General features: G+C 42.0%; 1 protein-coding gene across 1 annotated transcript in view; it reads left to right on the forward strand.

Moving 5' to 3' along the window:
- Positions 1-22,685, forward strand: part of LOC134355569 (T-complex protein 11-like protein 1) — a 38,162-nt gene that overhangs the window by 8,033 nt on the left and 7,444 nt on the right. Inside the window, exons 3-9 of the mRNA XM_063065617.1 lie at positions 9,781-9,913; positions 11,112-11,232; positions 12,707-12,927; positions 14,128-14,264; positions 19,703-19,872; positions 21,048-21,229; positions 21,957-22,129. Coding sequence (XP_062921687.1) covers positions 9,781-9,913; positions 11,112-11,232; positions 12,707-12,927; positions 14,128-14,264; positions 19,703-19,872; positions 21,048-21,229; positions 21,957-22,129 — 1,137 coding nt within the window. The remainder of the gene's footprint in view (positions 1-9,780; positions 9,914-11,111; positions 11,233-12,706; positions 12,928-14,127; positions 14,265-19,702; positions 19,873-21,047; positions 21,230-21,956; positions 22,130-22,685) is intronic.

Here is a 22,685-nt window from a genome sequence, read left to right on the forward strand (position 1 = left end):
GACTAATGAGCCATCTTGTGGGTTGTACAGTGGCAGAGTTGATAGTGCTGCTGCCTCACGGAAACAGTGACCTGAGTTTGATCCCAACCGCTGTGCTCTCTGTGCGGAGTTTGAATGCTTTCTCTATGACCGGAGAGGTTTCTCCAAGGCGTTTCAGCTTCCTGCCATATCTCAAAGGCATTCAGGTTGGTAGGTTAATTGGTCTTTGTAAAATTGCCTCAAGAAGAGTGTTAAAATCTGGAATAAGGAAGCGGGAAATTAAAATTGGTGAGGATGGGATTGGTGTAAAAATGGATGCTTGTTGGTTGAATGGAACTCGATGGGTTGGAGGGCATGTTTTCCTGCCATATTTATCTACGACTGAATTCTGGTAGTAAATCAATCAATTAAGAAGGCATCCATTATGTTGGCCTTTATTGCAAGGGGATTATATTTTAAGAGTGAAAACATTTTGCTGTGCATATCACGTACACTCCATTTCCAGGAAGATTATATTTTTTAATAGAGGAAGTGCAGTGGAGGTTCACCAGATTGACTCCTGGATGGCAAATTCCTCTACTTGAGGAGAAATTAAATTGACAGGGCCCATACACTCTCTAAGTAAGCAAGGTAATCTCATTAAAATGTACACAATTCTTACAAGTTTAGCAGGGTAGATGAGGAATTGATATTTCTCCTATCTTGTGTGTCTTGAGCCAGAGAGTAAAGTCTAAAAATAAAAGATCAGCTACATACAACTGAGAAGAACTTTCTGCACCCAGAGGGTGGTGACTTTTTAGAATAACCTACCTAAAAGGCCTGTGGAAATTGATTCACTCCTTTTATTCAAGTTAGATAAGAATAAATAGTGCTGGGGTAAAAGATCAGCCACAATATGTTTGAATAGGCACAAGGTCCCAAATGGATTTTTGCTGCTTTGTAATGTTCTTTGAAGTAGCAATAATTTGATAAATTTGTTTATCAGACTTAAAGGAGAATGGAAATCAATATTTTTCTGATCACACAGGAACAAGAGAATTTGTAGAAGTTCTATTAAGACCATAAGACATAGGAGCAGAAAAAGGCTATTCAGCCCATTGAGTCTGCTCCACCATTTCATCATAGCTCATCCATTTCCCCCTCAAACCCATTTCTCTTGCCTTTTTCCCCATAACCTTGCATGTCCTGAGTAATTGAGAAACTATCAATCACTGCCTTAAATACACTCAGTGATTTGGCCTCCACAGCCACCAGTGGCAATGAATTCCACAGATTCACTCACCTCTGGCTAAAGAAATTCCTCCTTATCTCCGTTCTAAACAGACGTCCCTGTATTTTGGGGCTGTGCCTTCTGGTCATAGACTTCCCCCAACAAAAGAAACATCCTCTCCATCTCCACTCTATCTAGGCCTTTCAACATTTGAAAGGTTTCAATGAGATCTTCTTATAGTTTTCTAAATTCCAGTGACCGCTTTATTCCTTTTATAATTTTTAATTTAATAATCTTCCCTTGTAATTAATATCCCACATCCTGGCAACTGTTCAGAAGCCTTTTATTCCCAAAACCATTCTCGTGAACCTCTTCTGAATCTTCTCCAATGTCAGCACATCCTTTCTTAAATAAAGGACACAAAACTGCTTAAAATACTTTAAGCCAGGTCTCGCCAGTGCCTTATAAAGCCTCAACACTACATCCTTGGTTTTCCATTCTAATCCTCTCGAAATCAATGCTGTAATTGTAATTACCTTCCTCACACACTCAACCTGCAAGTTAACCCTTAGGGAACCATGCATGAGGACTCCCATGTCACTTTGCACCTCAGATTTTTGGATTTTCTCCACATTTGGAAAATAGTCTACACTTTTATTTCTCCTACCAAAGTGCCAATCCGAAATTGCCTGTCTTCTAGTGGGCTCAACCACAAGCTGCTCGAAAAAGCCATTTCATAGACATCATACAAATTTCCTCTCTTGGGATCCAGCACCGGCCTGATTGTCCCACTCTCCTGCATATGGAAATCTCCCATGACTAACAACATTGCTCTTTTTACATGTCTTTTCTATCTCCCATTGTAATTCATATTCCACATCATGGCAACTGTTCAGAAGCCTGTATACAACTCCCAATCAGGGTCTTTTTATCCTTGCAGTTTCCTAGCTCTACCCACAAAGACTCTACATCTGGCTTAAGATTCTCCAGTTTAAGATGTTGCTACGGAAGTCAGACGACAGCTTGCAGGTAGTTCAAAAGGCAAGAAGTTCAACTAAAATATTAATAACACTTATTCTGGGTACTTTATGGTAAAGTATCACTACAAACAATGAAGAGGTGAGTGTGAAGGTGAAGCTGACTCGAGGGATGAACTGTGCTGGAGCGTTGCAAAGTCATGTTTGAGGCAGTGTCAGAATCGTCAGTAGTGGTATCATAGATGGAGTTGGAGCAAACGTTTCGGAGGGGAATTGAGGCGGAGGAGTGAGGTTGGATCAGTGCCGAGCCGACTTGGAAAGGTTGAGAATGTCTTTGGGCTGAGAGCAGGGTCTAGACCGTACTGCGGTGGGGCCTGCGTCCTAGTGCGTGGCCCAATCTGCTGTTTGGGCGATTTAAGTGTTTGCCCAGATAAGCTGCAAAGGCAAAATGACAAGACCAGAGATGAGGCTCAGACCATTTCCGCTCTCTTCTGTGATGTTTACTCCTCTGTCTGTGGCGCGGAGGCTGTGAGACTGCTCTGCATACTACGCGCTTCATGTCTGTGAACTTTGCGGTGATTTGGCCCGCTATATGATGAACCGACCAGGATATTGGCCTGCTCTGAGATTCGGGTCTATGGACTCAATTTGGTTCTGAAAGCTGTTGCTTGCTCTTGTTGTTTGCATGATTTGTTTTTTTTTCCTCTTTCTCTGTGTATTGGATGTTGGTCTTTTTTTTCAATTGGATACTTTTGGGTTTCTTGTTTTGTGGCTGCCTGTCAGTAGACGAATCTCAAGGTTAAGCAACACAAACAAAATGCTGGAGGAACCCAGCAAGCTAGGCAGCATCTATAGAAAGAGTAAACAGTTCGATGTTTTGGGCCACTTTGTGGGTGCGTGTTGCTTGGATTTCCAGTTTCTACAGATTTTCTCATGCTTGGGAATCTCAAGGTTGTATAATTTAAACATACTTTGATTAAAATGTACCTTGAATCCTTTGAATCTTCTGTGCAATCATCTATAACACTGTCGCTTGTATACCAACTGCCCCACACTCAGCCCTTTCACTCTGGTTCCCATTCCCCTGCCAGATTAGTTTAAACCCTCCCCAACAGTTCCAGCAAACCTGCCCACAAGGATAGTAGTCCCCCGTGGGTTCAGTGTAAACTGTCACTTTGCTACAGGTCATAACTTCCCCAGAAGAGATCCTAATGAACCAGAAATCTGAAACCCTGCCCCTGCACCAGACCCTCAGCCGCTCATTCATCTGTACAACCATCTTATTCCTGTCCTGACTAGCACATGGCACCAGGAGTAATCCAGGAATTTCTACCTTGGAGATCCAGCTCTTCAGCCTCTTCCCTAACTCCCTACACCCACTGCGCAGGACCTCTTCCCCTTTCGACCTCTGTCATCGGTGCCATGTGCACTATGACCTCTGGCTGCTCACCCTCTCTGTTCTGCAGCTGCTCTGAAACACCCTTAGCTCTCGCACCTGGGAGGCAACACCATATAGTGTCTCTTTCGCAGTCACAGAATCTCCTGTCCGTTCCCCTAACTATTGAGCGTCCTATCACTATCGCCCTACCTGACTTTACTGCTGAGCCTCCAGAGCCGGCTGCAGTGTCACTGGCCTGGTTGCTTCGGCCATGCCCTGGTAGGTCATCCCCTCCAGCAGTATCCACAGGAGACTGTTTACTCCCCTTCTGGTCAGCCATCTACTATCTGAAGCCCGCACTCTAAGCATAACCACCTTGGTAAAAGTCTCACCTGTGAGGGTTTCAGACTCCCCAATCGTCCTGAGTAGGTCCAGCTCCAGTTCCTTGATCTTGTCGGTCAGGAGCTGAAGTTGGCTGCACTTCCTGCAGGTGTAGTCACCAGGGATGCCCTGCAACCCCACAGCATTCCATTGCCTTAACCACCATCCCAACTACGCTTGTTTTACCTTGAGGGTCTAACTTCTTGAGATTAAGCTCTACAATCAACTAAACGATTCCAACCAATTGTGCACCCTTGTCCTCTGCCTGTTGAGCCAGAGCCTGACCACTCTAACACTGGCCCACTCCAACATTGCCTGCTCCTACAATGGCCACTCTGCTTGCTCCTCGCTTTTTATTGACCCTTGCTAAGTTACTAATAACCCAAGCAATCTCCCGCTCAGCAGGCAAGTTGCAACAGGCCCCAGTTGCTTTTTAAACCTGGCGCAAGAAGTCCAGAAAGAACTGTCTCCAACTCACTCCATGATCTCCCTCTCAGCCATTTCTGCTTCTCAGAAAGGAAGCTGCAACAATTTTAGGAAATGCAGTTCAGAGATGTATTTCTTCACTGGAGCTATTCAAGCAGGTAAGGCAATCCACAAGATTATGGAGAGATACACCAGAAATATTTGAATTCAAAATGGATTAATAACTGGGAGGAATGTTTCCATTGGTGACAAGATGGACATTCCAGGAAACAGAAGTTAAAAATTCTGGAGGGCAGGTGAGGAGAACTTGTTTCCATGATCTGGAGTGAAAAGAAAAACCTGAAGACTCAAAAGAAAGAGCTGAGTAGTGGGATGGTTTTGAAATTCTTCAGTAGCCTGGCAAGTTGAATAGTTGCCTCTTGTGTTGAGATGCGACAATTTTTCAGTTTTGTGACTGATCTACATTGTGGCCTCATCTCAGTGAAGAAAGAGATGGGGGAACAGAAACAGTAGTCTATGCCTCCTGTACCCATCTCTCCTCAGATGACTTTCTGGCGCCTGTTGCTGAGAAGTAGATGTGAGTGGTTTGTGACCCATCCAGATTAACTAAGCAGCTGGTGCTTGTTATATGAGGATCCGGTGCTTGGGGAGGTCCCAAAGAGCCCATGTTTTTTTTGGAGGTACAAGGTTTGCAGTTTTGAAGTCAAAGACAACTTGAGCAATTGCATTCCTCATCCTTGACCTTCACACTCTTCTTTTTAAATCTGCATTCTAAATTCCAATCTATGAATTTGTGAACAAGAGCAGAAATAACCACCAGTAGTGGAAACCAGCATCTACAACAAGGCCAACTCACAGTTTGAGAGTGTTGCGTTTCCTTGAACCAACAATTTGGCCATTTATATCTGTTTCCCGTCCTATATTCATAAGAATCCTATTCAAATGCATTCCTCATAGGGTAGTATTTGGTTAAGAATAGTCAACACTTCCTAGAAGGGCAAAGGAGTTCTGGCCAGTATTGAAACATCAGTAAAACAGTTTAATTGGTCTTTTATCTCGGTGTCATATAATGGTCATCGGACTACATAAACTGTCTGCTGCTTTGCAAAAGTAATCACTCTTAAAAAGAGTTCTGGGGAAAGTACTGTATAATCATAAGTTTGAAGTAAGATGCACTTTACAGTGTGGAGAAAAGAGTAGTGATTCAGCATCTAAGCTCCCAAGTTAGGTTATGTATTAGAGAAAAAAATTAGTTCTCAGCAGGTCGGGCAGATTTGGAGAGAGACAGTGAAGTAAAATTAATGTGTGTGTTTTGTTTTTTTTTGCATGGTAAAATACTCTTGTAAAGATGGATCTCTGTGCCAGGAGAGAATCCAATGCTAACTGCAGACTCTTGAGTTTTCTTTTTGGCAGAATTTTTTATGTATTGCTTTTTAAATGCACTAAAGGGATAGCACACTATAGCATTCACATCATGGCATAAGAGTATAAAAACAGGTGGATTTCTACTCAGATCAACCATAAACCTTGGATAGAAACTCACTGATACGTTTCTTCTCCATGAAGAGGTTTGAAAACAGAAGGTCAAGTGTGGGAGTGGAATCTATTTATAAATTCCATTCTTTGTGCATGGAAGAAATCATGTAAATTATCTTTAACTGTGGAAAGGAAGCCTAGGTGCTAATGCCAAGGAATTGAACCCAGAACAGTAAACTACTATCACTCCACTTGCACATCCAATCACTACAGAGTACAATCACTCTCAGTTATGCATTTCTAGACAGCCACTGTCTAGACATTCAGGAACAGATAACGGACAGTCCTTGGAGCTTATAACAAGCCAATTTAACAAAATTTATTTTTGGAGGTGTGAGAATATTCACTTCTTTCACGTGTTCATCTTCACTTGGCACGCTGTGTTGGACACCTTTATCTGTGTTCAAATTAAAGACTACTTTCTGAATGCATCAACTTCATAGTTCTCCTACTCTTTAGGTGTATTCAATTTTCCAAGGTTATGGTCTAAAATGTTGCCATTCAATGTGCCAAGCAGATGTCATATTCCTGGCATTTCCTCGAAAAAGAAGATAGCCATTTGAGTGTTAAATTACACTGGGTTACACCTGCACATTTACTGTGAATCTCCTTCTGTAATGCAGGAGTGAAGAAATAGGCTGGTCGCTGACACTTGGCACAGTCCCATCTTTACGAGTGGTGTCAGGCAATTGGAATGCTGCTTGTCCCAATGCCTGTTATTACCAGACAGAGCTCTTACTGAATAGGGAATCCAATGCAAAATGCAGACTTTGTCTTAGAATATGAAGATTAAAGCAAAGGAACACTGGAGGCAATAAGGAAAGTGCATAAAGCAAACTTCAAATGATCAGCTTTCGAGCAGGTTTGATCAGTGGACTTTTAGTTCTGGTCATTTAATTCTGAAGCTATTAGCTGGGGAGATGATTTCATAATAATGCCACTTATTACAGTAAATCCTGTGAACTTCAGGATGGAATGCTTGGACCTCTTCCTTTACACTTTCACAACTCTTCATTTTCCACAAGATTAAGAGGGTTATTGGTTGATTAATTTGCTGTGAAAATAGCAGCAGATAGTGTCAGTATGGGTTATCTTTGGTGAATTGTCCAAGACTGGTGCAATTAGGATGATGGATGCATGTGATTCGCATTTCTCCTGCGTGGAGGAGTGATGGTGTGCGTGCATTAGGACTGGTTGCTAAGTACACTGCTGCTGAAGTAGAAGTGTGTGCTGGTACCCGATTCCTCAGACCAGATCTCCTCACTTTAACCCTGAGCAGCTGCTCTTCCTTGAAATAAACTTATTACAGTATTTAAAATCTCATTTAGTACTGGACACTATTTTAATCTGCAAACTGTAAATTTGGGTGATGTTGAGGTTTGTTGCCTGCCAAGGGCCACTGGGACCATGTGAAAGATGTCTCTCACTGAGCGAGTCCCTTATAGCCCATGTGCACAAGGTCTCCTTCCCTCCCTTGAGGAGCAATTCCCTAAATCCCAGTCAGAGACTCTCTCATGTTGCTGTTCCTCTTGAACACAAGGAAACAGGAGCAGGAATCGGCCTTGGCTCCTCAAACCTCCCTGGCATTCAATATGGCTGATCTATGTAAACACGAGGAATTCTGCAGATGCTGGAAATTCAAGCAACACACATCAAAGTTGCTGGAGAATGCAGCAGGCCAGACAGCATCTCTAGAAAGAGGTACAGTTGACGTTTCGGGCCAAGACCCTTCAGTCCTGACAAAGGGTCTCGGCCTGAAACGTCGACTGTACCTCTTCCTAGCGATGCTGTCTGGCCTGCTGCGTTCACCAGCAACTTTGATGTGTGATGGCTGATCTATGCTGGCTTCAATTCCTCTTCTGTGCCAGCTCCTCATAATCCACAATTCCTAGCTCTTTAAAATATTTTTTTCCATCTCTAATTAATGATCTGGTCTCCAGCACTGTACAAAGAAGAGAATTTCAGAGATTCATTACCACCTGATAACGAAATTTCCACGTCTTGGTTTTAAGTGACTGGCCACCTATTTTGTAACTTTGTCCTCTTTTTCCTGATTCTTCAACTTGTGAAAACATCTCAACCTTAAGTCCTTTAGGATCTTATACATTTGAATAAGGTCACCCCTCATTACAGGGTTGCAGGGTGGGAACAGGACATCTTCACATTCCTCCTCCCTCTTTCCCTCCCCCCTTCTTTTGCCACAACAGTCGGGGCTGGGTCAAGCCAAGCAGAACTGGGAGCACTGGGTTGCTTGCTCGATCACCAAGTCACTGAGGCCAGCTGGCGATTGCTCTTCCTGCAGTGGTTCATTCTGTCATTGGCGTTTGCGTGATTCTCTTGTGCACACTGTTCATCTCCATCCTATAGTAATCTGAAAACTGTCTGCATAAAGTGGCACATTATTCCAGACGTGGCCTCATCAACCCCTTGCACAACTGTAACAAACCTCACTGTTGCTGAACTCCCCCCTCCCCCACCCACAATAAAGATCAAACTGTTGCTTTGAGCTTCATTCTGAGACGCTCTCCATTTAGAAAATAATCATCCTTTTGATTCTTCTTATCACAGACTACTGAGCATCCAAACATTGACACAGAACAGTCCAGCACGAAGAATGGGCCCTTTGGCCCACAGTGTTAGGATGAACTAATTAAACTAGTACTTAACATTTTTATTACAAAATAAATTTGAACATTAGAAGGTTTTTGACAAGGATAGGCCATTCACCCCAACAAAGCTTGCCAAAATTCACGCAGTGTGTTGAAATAACTATCGAGTTTAGATTTGGAAGTCTCCAAGGTACTACTCTCAAAATCCTCCTAAATTAATCTCCTCTGCCGAAACAAATGTACGTTCTGCATATTCATGTACCTCTTTAACATCTCTATAGTATTTGCCTCCACAACCACCCCTAAAAGTGTATTTCAGGCAACCATCATTCTCTGTTTTAAAAAAAACAACTTGCCTCATGAAACTTTGAGGTTATCCTTGCCCCCTTCCCTGACATGTATACTCCCTAATATTAGACATTTCAAAGTTCCATTTGCCAGAATTTGGTCTGATCACTCAGTCTCTCTGCAGTTTATATCTCTATCTCTATGTCTATCAATATGTATACTCGGAAACCTTGCATTTGTGTGCTCCTTCAGGTCATTAATACGAATAGTCTGTTTTTTTACATATTGTAATTTCAATGTAAAGTTTTGCATAAAAGCTGTCAAAGGCAACTTGTTCCTAAGTTACCACAAGCAGTAAATTATTTCCCACTGTTCCAGTTGTGAGAGGCTTAAATATTATAAGACAAAAACTTAAAAGGATTTGGATTTGAGACATGAGAAAATATTTAACAAGCAAAGGCAGCCAAATATACAAACGTTATTTATTTAAGGCTTAATAGATATTTGCTATAAGATACATTAAAATGTTAATGTAATTTCCTTTCTTTTAAGAAACATGAGGAGGGTTATAATTTGAAATGTTGAAAATTTAGACTTATTTCAATTCTTTCCTCAGACAGGTGCCACATGATATAATCTCAAGTAGTGAGAAATCAAATTCTAAATAGAATTCATTTCCAGTTCCTTTAAAGTGAATTTAATCCTTGATTAGACATGCCATTTAGTAGTATCCTAGATTTTAGTCTCTGTAGTTCAGATTAAATAGTTTATGTACCATTTGGATTTAAACTATATTCTCAGATGGGTATCTCTAGGAAGGTCTCAATAAAAATCAGATTGAACCTAGCATTAATCTTCAGGTTGGTCAAACAGAGTCCATGTCGACAGCCACACACCAATGAAGTTGGTAAGGGTGTAAGTTAGCCATAGCCTCATGAAGAACTGATGTGGTCATTTTGAAAATAAGAATATGCTGTCTACATTTTCTTTCCACAGCCAGCCCGCCACGACTTGTACCTGTGACTGAAGTTCTGGAAACTGCCCGAGATGTGTCCAACCTGGCCATTGCTCATGAAGTGGTCATAAACAGCAACTTCCAGTTCCAGCAGAAGGAACTACCTCAGAACAGGTAAAGGTCAATTTTACCAAGTTTAGTTTCAGGATTAATTATTTGTCTTCCCTCCCGCTGTTAGTTGACATGTTATGTATTAGTTTATCAACTAACCTATTCAGAAGGAATTGATTACGAAAACTAAAGCTCATGTGATTCAAGATATAATGCAGCTGGATATAAGACTAAGAGATGGAAAATAACTCCTTCATGATGGTACGTTGTTTTCTCATAGCAGAGAATTGTTTTGATGTTCCCCAGGAGATATTGTTGGAGCCAATGCGCTTTTATTTCTGACCTGAGTTGGGAGGATATTATTTCAAAGTGTGCCTCAGGAACAGCTCAAAGATGTAGTGAACTATGAGATGCCATCAGGATGAAGTAGAGAGTCTGGTGAACTGGGAGGTCACACGGCAGCATTTTTAATGCAGAGAAGTGGGAATTGATTCATGTTGATAGGCAGAATGCGATGAAGTAATAGGAACCAAATGGTACGATGTTAAAGTTCTGTGAAAACAAGACACCTGGAGATGTGTGCACAAAATACTTTGAAGGTGGCAGGACAAATTTTAGAAAACACTTTTTTAAAAAAAAAGAAACCATTGATTTTATTAATTCATAAAAGATAGAAACAATGAAATTATTGGTTAACTGCTGTAAAAGGATTAGGCTTGGAATTTTGTGTTCACTTATAGATTCCAGTTTTACTATGAATATCAAGGCCTCAGGAAATAATAGTGAGCATATTTACCAGAATGGTATCATAGGAGAAGGACTTGGATTGTGTGGAGAAAATGCCAAAGCTGGGTTTGTTGTCTTTGGAGCAGAGAGTGATTGAAATGTTCAGATTCATGAAAGGCTTCAACAGGGTATATAGGAACACATATTCTATCGACAGAAATGTCGGTAACCAGAGGAAACGGATGTGAGGTGATTGACAAAAGGACCAGAGGTGATATGAGAAAGGCAAATACACAGGAGCTTTTATGACCTGAAATACATAGTTGAGAGGAATCATGAAACTAACTTCCAAAATGGAACTGTATAAATGCTAGAAGGGAAAAGGTTACTAGACCGTAGGGAATGAAGGGAAATTGATAGCACCACCAAAGAGCTATTCAGACAGTGCCTTACCATCGTGCTACCTTTACCTGTGATGCACCATTGTTTCCCTGTAACAGTCTCACTGTTCAATATCTGCTCATTTCTTTCACAGTTTGGAAAGGAGGGTGAAGGAGATCATGCACCAGGCATTCTGGGACTGCCTGCAGGCCCAGCTGAATGAGACCCCACCACAGTACTTCCAGGCCATCAAGCTGCTGCAAGAAGTTAAAGAGGTGAGGGCTGGAGATAGACAGGTCTGTCTGGAATGCTAGACACATGCTAATTGGCCCAGTTCTCGTACCTTTTCCCTGGAAAAGACAGATTGGAGTTTAACACTGAAACCTCAAAGCAGCTGTTTACAACACTGCAGAGCCTTTCACATTCACTGTACATCTGCCTTGAACAAGAATGTACGATAGAATAATTTATAAACCCTTTAGAGTTGTGCTGGACAGTGACATTAGTTGTAGAATGGCCAAATCCACATTTACCCTTGCACTGGGGATAGAGAATGCTTCAAACATGGCTCACATCTTTGCAAATACGACGCTAAATTGAGTTTTGACCCTCCCTGAATTTCAGCCAAAGTTTCTCAACTTCCTGTCATAATATCAATGGGAATTCTGTGGAACTATCACCAGTATAGCAACAATCTCCAATCCTTGGAGCAATATTTCTGAAAGTTCTCCCTTTGGAAAACTGGCAAACTATCCACCTGCCCACTCACTCAATCACCAACTGCCCCATGTGTGAAAGAGCCTTCAGTTTACACATTGACCTCATTAACTGCTTTAGAACCTGCAAAACCAAAATTGAAGCAAATTATTTTCATTCTTCAGGGAGTGTCTAAGAAGAAAACAGAATAGGAAAACAGCTCTCCTCGACCACACTCTGAATCTGTGCATCCTGGGAAGTTATCCTGGAAAATAACTCGGGTAGATTCTAGGAGTTGATCAAAATTGCTCAGCAAGAGCAGAACTCCTTGTCCAAGGGAGGAATTCTTATAGAGCTATATAATGCCGAAATAGGCCCTTCACTTTAACTTGTCCGTGCAGACCAAGTAGTCTAACTGAGTTAATCCCATATGTCTGCATTTGGCCCATATCCTTCTACACCTAAAGCTTTGCTATCCATCCTGTAAACCTTCCCTATCCTCCAAAGGTAAAGGAGAGGGAGAGAAAGGGTCACAGCACAGTGGGTCAACAGGAAATGCAGCTGCTGGCAATTCCAGCAACCTGGACTCGATCCTGATCTCTGATACTGAAGTTTGCACGTTCTTCGAGTGACCACATGGGTTTCCTACCACAACCCAAAACATGCAGTTTGATGAACTTATTTATAAATAATTTACTATAAATTATATATTACCACTTGTGATGGGAGTTTTAGAGGAGATAATGGGTATGTGAAAGGGAATGTGTAGCAGGGAAATGAGTAGGGAATAGGATTGATGCATCAAATTACTTCCTTTTATGTTGTGAGGAATTATGAGACAGAAGGTGGTTATCCCCTGCATTCTGAAAAAGATAGAAAATTGCTTTGTCTTTCAGCCTTGTCCAAGTTATAAACTGAAAAGCCAAGCAGTTTGTGAGTGGAATATTCCAGAGCTATTAAGGATTGCAGTTGAACAAGAGTAAATGTGTCAGATATGATTTGGGCCAGTAGTCTGATGTGGACCCTCTTCACTGTTGATTTGATTCTCCTCAGTCACTGTTGTCACTCCTGCTGCCTGGTCACACCCGTTTGCGATCACAGATCGGTGAGGTACTGGACATAGAGCTGATCCAACAACAGGCCAATCACAATGCCCTGGATATCCACCGATTGGCTGGCTTCATCATCAGCATGATGGGAAGTCTCTGTGCGCCAGTCCGGGATGAGGAAATAAGGAAACTGAAAAGCATCACAGGCACCGTATCGCTCTTCAAGTAAGTGAGGATGGGCAAGCGTATATATTAGAATTAACCCTCTTTCCACTTCACTTATTCTGATATCGACTGTTGGGACTTAGTCTCCCAAATTTTGATTTAGTTTTAGTGGTCCATCCTGTCACATTTTACTGTATTAAAGGCGAATATATAAATGCAATGTTTTATTGCAGGATTCACATGGACTTACAAATAATAGTTACCTTTTTAAATTATAAATTACAGAAGTATTGCAATCTCCTTTAAAGCACAGTTCTTTCATTTCATAATAACATCCACAATTTTGTTTATTCTCTTAACAGAAACCGAGAATAGACTTGATAATGAGATCCAAAGTCTCTTGCACATTTATTTCTCCTGGTGTTTTCCCATGAGTCTTTTAATTTTGTACCATCGATGCTGCACCTGTCAGTTCTGAAAGTGTTGATTAATCCGCGTTCTATCGCGAATTCTGACACAACTTTATTTATCACATCTCTTCGTACACAGTCCTTGTTACTTGCAAAGTTGTCTTCTTTCTGGTGTTCATAATTTGCTTCATTTTATATAAAAAGCAGAAGGTGCTGGAAATACTTAGCAGTTCGGCCAGTGTCTAGATAAGGAATCTTAGCATTTCAAGTCAATGGCCTTTCATTAGAACTGAAGGGAATCAGCAATGTAACAGGCTTTGCGCAATGTTTTAAGAAGAAACAAAACGGGAAGTCAGCAAAATTTCAATGATGAAAGAAAAATATCTCGATTCTCATAGGAGTTAACATTAGGGCAATGAAAGGGTAATAAATGGGTCTCGAGGAGGTATAAATGGAAAAAGTAGAATCATCAGATACAGGGGCCATTTGGAAAGCTGAGGTAGCAGATATAAGTGAAAATCATTCAAGCCCTTCAGATTTCCTGCCTAGTCCAGAACTGTGGCTTCTGCTGGACTCTGAGGTTTATAATCACCATGTTTACCACTGAAGCACATTAATATTTGAATGTAAATCTTCATTAGAAATGGTTTATGTCCTCTCCTAATTACTTTGCGCACTAACTCCGTATTGCACCCAGGTTATAATGTATTAAAGGTTGTTTCAGGTCTTCTTGCTCTCTACGCATCCAACTATATATTGTGTGATGTTGCGTCCATCCTAAACATTGCAGAGTACAAAGGCCTGTTCCCTTGAAATAGTATCTTTGATCCATCTAGTTTTACATTTTTAGGGAGATCTTCCGTGTGCTTGACTTGATGAAGATCGACATGTTGAACTTTACCATTAAGACACTGAAGCCACACTTGCAGCAACAGTCTATTCAGTATGAACGCAGCAAATTCCAGGAGTTCCTCAACAAACAGCCCAGTAAGTAACTCAGTGAAGTGGTCATGATGGAGTCTGAAAGGTTAAGGTGCAGGAATGAATGATTGACTGCAGAGAAGGTGTTGAGACGAAGGGAAGGTGTAGTGATGAATGGGTAAAGATGTACTTTTGTAGCATGTTATCTCTGAATGCATTCACAATTTTGCCACACGTATTAGAACCGAAGTGACCCCTTTCATCTGCAAAGCAGAGTTCAATGAAATTGTTTTGTGTCAATGCAATAACAGTCTGATATCCTTCAAGTCTAAATGGCACGGTGGTGGGGGGATGGATACTTATATAACAGTCTGATATCCTCCGAGTGTAATTGTCACGGTGGTGGAGGGAGGATACTAATGTAACAGTCTGATATCCTCCGAGTGTAATGTTCATGTTAACGGTGGGGGGAGGGATACTAATATAACAGTCTGATATCTTCCAAGTGTAATGGTCATGGCTGAGGGGGGGAAATACTCATATAACAGTCTGATATCCTCTGAGTGTAATGGTCACGGTGGTGGGGGGAGGGATACTAATATAACAGTCTGATATCCTCTGAGTGTACTTGCCATGGTAGGGAGGTGGATACTAATATAACAGACTGATATCCTCCAAGTGTAATTGTCACAGTGGGGGAGGGTGGATACTAATATAACAGTCTGATATCCTCCGAGTGTAATGGTCATGGTGGGGGGATATTAATATAACAGTCTGATGTCCTCCAAGTTTATTGGTCATGGTGGGGGGGGGGAATACTAATATAACAATCTGATATCCTCTGAGTGTAATGGTCATGGTGGGGGGAGGGATACTAATATAACAGTACGATATCCTCCGAGTGTAATGTTCATGTTAACAGTGGGGGGGATATTAATATAACAGTCTGATATCCTCCGAGTGTAATGGTCATGGCGGTGGGGATATTAATGTAACAGTCTGCTATCCTCCGAGTGTAATGGTCATGGTAGGGGGATATTAATATAACAGTCTAATATCCTCCGAGTGTAATGGTCATGGTGGTGGGGATATTAATGTAACAGTCTGATATCCTCCGAGTGTAATGATCACGGTGGGGGGGGGGATATTAATATAACAGTCTGATATCCTCCACGTGTAATGGTCACAGTGGGGGGGGGTGGATACCAATATAACAGTCTGCTATCCTCCGAGTGTAATGGTCATGGTGGGGGGATATTAATATAACAGTCTGATATCCTCCGAGTATAATGATCACGGTGGGGGGGGGATATTAATATAACAGTCTGATATCCTCCACGTGTAATGGTCACAGTGGGGGGCGGTGGATACTAATATAACAGTCTGCTATCCTCCGAGTGTAATGGTCATGGTAGGGGGATATTAATATAACAGTCTAATATCCTCCGAGTGTAATGGTCATGGTGGTGGGGATATTAATGTAACAGTCTGATATCCTCCGAGTGTAATGATCACGGTGGGGGGGGGGGATATTAATATAACAGTCTGATATCCTCCACGTGTAATGGTCACGGTGGGGGGGGGGTGGATACCAATATAACAGTCTGCTATCCTCCGAGTGTAATGGTCATGGTGGGGGGATATTAATATAACAGTCTAATATCCTCCGAGTGTAATGGTCATGGTGGTGGGGATATTAATGTAACAGTCTGATATCCTCCGAGTGTAATGATCACGGTGGGGGGGGGGATATTAATATAACAGTCTGATATCCTCCACGTGTAATGGTCACAGTGGGGGGGGGTGGATACCAATATAACAGTCTGCTATCCTCCGAGTGTAATGGTCATGGTGGGGGGATATTAATATAACAGTCTGATATCCTCCGAGTGTAATGGTCATGGTGAGGGGGATATTAATATTCAGTCTGATATCCTCCGAGTGTAATGGTCATGGTGGGGGGGATATTAATATAACACTCTGATATCCTCCGAGTGTAATGATCACGGTGGTGGGGATATTAGTATAACAGTCTGATATCCTCCGAGTGTAATGGTCATGGTGGGGTGGGATATTAATATAACACTCTGATATCCTCCGAGTGTAATGATCACGGTGGTGGGGATATTAATATAACAGTCTGATATCCTCCGAGTGTAATGGTCACAGTGGGGGGGGGGTGGATACTAATATAACAGTCTGCTATCCTCCGAGTGTAATGGTCATGGTGGGGGGATATTAATATAACAGTCTGATATCCTCCGAGTGTAATGGTCACGGTGGTGGGGGGAGGGATACTAATATAACAGTCTGATATCCTCCGAGTGTAATGGTCACGGTGGGGGGATATTAATATAACAGTCTGATGTCCTCCGAGTTTAATGGTCATGGTGGGGGGGGGAATACTAATATAACAATCTGATATCCTCTGAGTGTAATGGTCATGGTGGGGGGGAGGGATACTAATATAACAGTACGATATCCTCCGAGTGTAATGTTCATGTTAACAGTGGGGGGGATATTAATATAACAGTCTGATATCCTCCGAGTGTAATGGTCATGGTGGTGGGGATATTAATGTAACAGTCTGATATCCTCCGAGTGTAATGATCACGGTGGGGGGGGGAGGGATACTAATATAACAGTCTGATATCCTCCGAGTGTAATGGTCACGGTGGGGGGATATTAATATAACAGTCTGATGTCCTCCGAGTTTAATGGTCATGGTGGGGGGGGGGAATACTAATATAACAATCTGATATCCTCTGAGTGTAATGGTCATGGTGGTGGGGATATTAATGTAACAGTCTGATATCGTCCGAGTGTAATGATCACGGTGGGGGGGGTGGATACTAATATAACAGTCTGCTATCCTCCGAGTGTAATGGTCATGGTGGGGGGATATTAATATAACAGTCTGATATCCTCCGAGTGTAATGGTCATGGTGAGGGGGATATTAATATAACAGTCTGATATCCTCCGAGTGTAATGGTCATGGTGGGGGGGATATTAATATAACACTCTGATATCCTCCGAGTGTAATGATCACGGTGGTGGGGATATTAATATAACAGTCTGATATCCTCCGAGTGTAATGGTCATGGTGGGGCGATATTAATGTAACAGTCTGATATCCTCCGAGTGTAATGGTCATGGTGGGGTGGGATATTAATATAACACTCTGATATCCTCCGAGTGTAATGATCACGGTGGTGGGGATATTAATATAACAGTCTGATATCCTCCGAGTGTAATGGTCACAGTGGGGGAGGTGGATACTAATATAACAGTCTGCTATCCTCCGAGTGTAATGGTCATGGTGGGGGGATATTAATATAACAGTCTGATATCCTCCGAGTGTAATGGTCACGGTGGTGGGGGGAGGGATACTAATATAACAGTCTGATATCCTCCGAGTGTAATGGTCACGGTGGTGGGGGGAGGGATACTAATATAACAGTCTGATATCCTTTGAGTGTACTTGTCATGGTAGGGAGGTGGATACTAATATAACAGACTGATATCCTCCAAGTGTAATGGTCATGGTGGGGGTGATATTAATATAACAGTCTGATATCCTCCGAGTGTAATGGTCATGGTGGGGGGATATTAATATAACAGTCTGATATCCTCCGAGTGTAATGGTAATGGTGGTGGGGATATTAATGTAACAGTCTGGTATCCTCCGAGTGTAATGATCACGGTGGTGGGGGGATATTAATATAACAGTCTGATATCCTCCGAGTGTAATGATCACGGTGGTGGGGGGATATTAATATAACAGTCTGATATCCTCCGAGTGTAATGATCACGGTGGGGGGGATATTAATATAACAGTCTGATATCCTCCAAGTGTAATGGTCACAGTGGGGGGGGGTGTGGATACTAATATAACAGTCTGCTATCCTCCAAGTTTAATGGTCATGGTGGGGGGATATTAATATAACAGTCTGATATCCTCCGAGTGTAATGGTCATGGTGAGGGGGATATTAATATAACAGTTTGATATCCTCCGAGTGTAATGGTCATGGTGGGGCGATATTAATGTAACAGTCTGATATCCTCCGAGTGTAATGGTCATGGTGGGGGGGGGATATTAATATAACACTCTAATATCCTCCGAGTGTAATGATCACGGTGGTGGGGATATTAATATAACAGTCTGATATCCTCCGAGTGTAATGGTCACAGTGGGGGGGGTGGATACTAATATAACAGTCTGCTATCCTCCGAGTGTAATGGTCATGGTGGGGGGATATTAATATAACAGTCTGATATCCTCTGAGTGTAATGGTCATGGTGGGGGGATATTAATATAACAGTCTGATATCCTCCGAGTGTAATGGTCACGGTGGTGGGGGGAGGGATACTAATATAACAGTCTGATATCCTCCGAGTGAAATGGTCACAGTGGGGGGGGGTGGTGGATACTAATATAACAGTCTGCTATCCTCCGAGTGTAATGGTCATGGTGGGGGGATATTAATATAACAGTCTGATATCCTCCGAGTGTAATGATCACGGTGGTGGGGATATTAATATAACAGTCTGATATCCTCCGAGTGTAATGGTCACAGTGGGGGGGGGGGTGGATACTAATATAACAGTCTGCTATCCTCCGAGTGTAATGATCACGGTGGGGGGGGATATTAATGTAACAGTATGATATCCTCCGAGTGTAATGGTGGGGGGGGGGGAATACTAATATAACAATCTGATATCCTCCGAGTGTAATGGTCACGGTGGTGGGGGGATATTAATATAACAGTCTGATATCCTCCGAGTGTAATGATCACGGTGGGGGGGAAATTAATGTAACAGTATGATATCCTCCGAGTGTAATGGTGGGGGGGGGGGAATACTAATATAACAATCTGATATCCTCCGAGTGTAATGGTCACGGTGGTGGGGGGATATTAATATAACAGTCTGATATCCTCCGAGTGTAATGATTGCGGTGGTGGGGGGATATTAATATAACAGTCTGATATTCTCCGAGTGTAATGGTCACGGTGGTGGGGGGGGATATTAATATAACAGTCTGATATCCTCCGAGTGTAATGGTCACGGTGGTGAGGGGAGGGATACTAATATAACAGTCTGATATCCTCCGAAAAAAAATCCTCCGAGTGTAATGATCACGGTGGGAGCGATACTAATATATCATTCTAATGGTTTTAGTGCAGAAAACTAAGAAAAAATTGAAGCTCGTGTGACCAAGTTACAAGGTCTCAGGTGCAAAGCTTGTTGAAAGTGGTAGTTTCAAAAGTAGGTAGATGTAGCAATTTAGTGAGGAGACTCCAAGTGCTGGGGGATAACACAGCTGAATCCAAGGGGAGTTGGCAGCGGTCTTTATAAACCATCATCATTGTGGAAATAAACCAACCCTTCAAAGGCTCGGAAACAAGTTCGGCTTTCGGTTCACAGAGCTGAGATAACTGCTGCTGTTAGCTCCTGATCTACACCAGGCTGACTTCGATACCACCTTCCTTCTGTTCCCAGATGCTTTGGAGCACACCACTGCATGGTTAAAAGCAGCAACTAAAGAAACTATCGATTCAATCTCAGAGAATCACAGCAACAATGCAGCAGTGGTGAGCCCAGATGCTGTGCTGAATCGAGGTTACATGAACTTGCTGAAATGGAACCACGACTCCAACATTTACCCAGAGGTAAGCTCAAAGTCATTTACGGGGGTAGAAACCCCCAGTCAGTTGTATTAGAACATCTTGTGCCACAAGATCAGTTTCTTAATGAGGGAATAAAGCATCCAAAGAGAGATAACTAAAAAATGTTTCATACTGCCTTATAACTAAGTCTTCTAAAATCAGTATGTTGAAATCAATTAAAATTATTTGCAATAACTTTTACTTAACAGAAAATATTAGCTCCTACCAGGTATCAAGTGAGCTTTTTAGATGTGTCATTGAATACCTAGTATCTTTTGAAGGTGACTGGTAGGGTCAGACATGGTCATCCCTGAAAAAAAAGGTATCTTTAGCCCTTAGATATTATTGGATACTGGATTGATGATTTTAGTCCTTTCGACTGGGGGTAAGTTTCTAATTAACTAACTCCTTCTAACCTGTTACTCCCTAAGTGCCAGAAAATTAAAACAGAAGAAGAAATTAAGTGGATTCTGTTGAAGAAATGATATCTAACAGTAAGACTAGTGGTGAATCTCATTCCAAGTACAGCTGCCGAGAATGAGTTTCTTCATCGCTTGTGGTGCAGCAGTCCTGTCCACAATATCCATTCAGTATTTTAAATTTTTAAAAAATCAAGAATAACCTTAGATCTGTTTTGTTGATAGGATTGATTCATGTCAGTTATACTGGGAAATATATGGCACATTCTGAACTTGAAACTGTCACTTGTTCCTGGAGCAACTTCCCCATTAATGCTGAGTACTTATGGATATTAAAATGGATAGAGGAAATGAAAAAATAAACTGACCCCAACTTGAAACCTGTTGATGTCATCGTCATTATTCAGAAATTTATCCGGAAATAAATGTAAAAAAACAGGTCCAAGAAATTACAATATGCTTATTTTTGCCCCAAAGGTAGCTAACTATATGCTTTGTCAATAGCTAATTTGGGAGAGTCAATCATGTTTAGGAGTCCATCACCCAAACCATGTCAGGGACCTGCAGTTTTCATGAGTGCAGTTTATCATCATCATCAAAATGATCAGATTTTGTTTCAATGGACCCAGCTGTTTATACGATTCCTCCCAGTTCCAGAGCTCGCTCTGAACCACTCTCTGACGGGGCTTGACTCCGTGTTGAGATTCTTTCAGTCAGATGGCATGGACCAATCCTGCTGCTCTCCTCCTTCCCTCACAGACTGTGCTGATGGACAAATCCCGTCTACAGGAGCTGCAGTGGAGACTTGATCAGCTGACCCTAGTGGCGACTGTTCTTCTGGTGACCACTAATGCAGCAGGAGCTGCTATTGGTGCTTTGCCCGGGTTTGTAGACAAACTAAAGCAGGTGACTTGTGCCCTGTTGGATGAACAGAACTGCAAGTAAGTTAATCTGACCATCTGCGTCTCCAGGAATCGATAGAACACAGATAACCTAGAAGCTGATCAGCACCCAGTATTCCTAAAGCTCAATGTCATCAGCAAATCCAGGTGAAACAAGGCATCGAACAAATCAGCTTCTACCTACAAGAGCAAAGATAGACATCAGCAAGGCCGACAGTAGAATATTCAGTCCTGTATCTTTGTTTTGCTGTCCGGGTCACACTATCGAATTCCTTTGTCTTATTTGGTACCATTATTTCAGAATTCCCAACTACGAGTGCATAATCATGCTTTCTCCCGTCCTGCTGCTCGATTCATTCCAACCCTAGTCTGGTTCTCCCCCTCCCCACCATCTCCGACCCCTGTGACCCCCCTCCCCACCGTCTCCGACCCCTGTGACCCCCCTCCCCACCGTCTCCGACCCCTGTGTTCACCCTCCCCGCCCTCCGATCCCTGTGATCCCCTCCCCACCGTCTCCGACCCCTGTGATCCCCCTTCACTCTGACTATATGTTTGGAAGGGGGTGGAATGTGTCGGAGCTACTAATGATATTTTTTTGTCCCTATCAATGTATCACATATCCTGGTTTAAAGCTTTGACATATAAAGCCAAGAGCAGTTGAAATTTTGATTTGATATGGCAAGAAATGAAAAGGGACCCTCTCTGTAAGTAGTAACAGAAAACGTACTAAAGGATTCTTGTCCTGCTTTTCCCTGTCGTTCAACAGCACTTCAGGATTAGGAGAAGCTCTGCATGCACTCAGTGACCAAGTACACAGGGAGGTTAACAGATCACTTGCTGAACATGGATACCCTCCTCTGACAAATGAGCAAGAAGCCATTCTAAAAGGACAAGTCAGAAGCATTAGACACAAAAGCAATGTTGTTCGTATTCTGATAGGTGAGTCTTATGTACAACTTCCAAGGTCAGCTAAGGAGGTATAAGAATGTAAATGAAATCAATTCCTGAGTGAAATTACACTACATTTTCTTTGTTATTTTAAAAACAATGATGTTCTCCTTTCCTTGGAGTAAATTATTTTTTCATAAATTCTATTGTACATTATTTTCCTGCAAATGCCTGCATGAAAATGAATTTCAAGATAGTATATGATAACATATGCATACTTGATAATTTACTTCGAACCAATATCGCTTAGGATTTTTTAAATGAGTGTACACAATGTCAGAACTGAGACATTGGTGAGCAAGATCCCACAACTAATTTCCACTCTGCTTATTGAGCTGTTTGTTGCTAGATTAGCTCTAGCCTTAAAAGATGACTAGTTCTTTAGCTGGTGTCCTCATTCTATTTCTGGAAAGTATTGGAAAGCGATACTTGATCTGGTATTGGGAAATTAACCTGGTGAGGGGTCAGGTCTCTCAGTGGGAGAGCATTTTGGAGATAGTGATCACAATTCTATTTCCTTTACCATAGTATTGGAGGGAGATGGGAA

Source organism: Mobula hypostoma, chromosome 13, assembly GCF_963921235.1.
Source record: "Mobula hypostoma chromosome 13, sMobHyp1.1, whole genome shotgun sequence".
In the NCBI taxonomy this organism is placed as follows: domain Eukaryota; kingdom Metazoa; phylum Chordata; class Chondrichthyes; order Myliobatiformes; family Myliobatidae; genus Mobula; species Mobula hypostoma.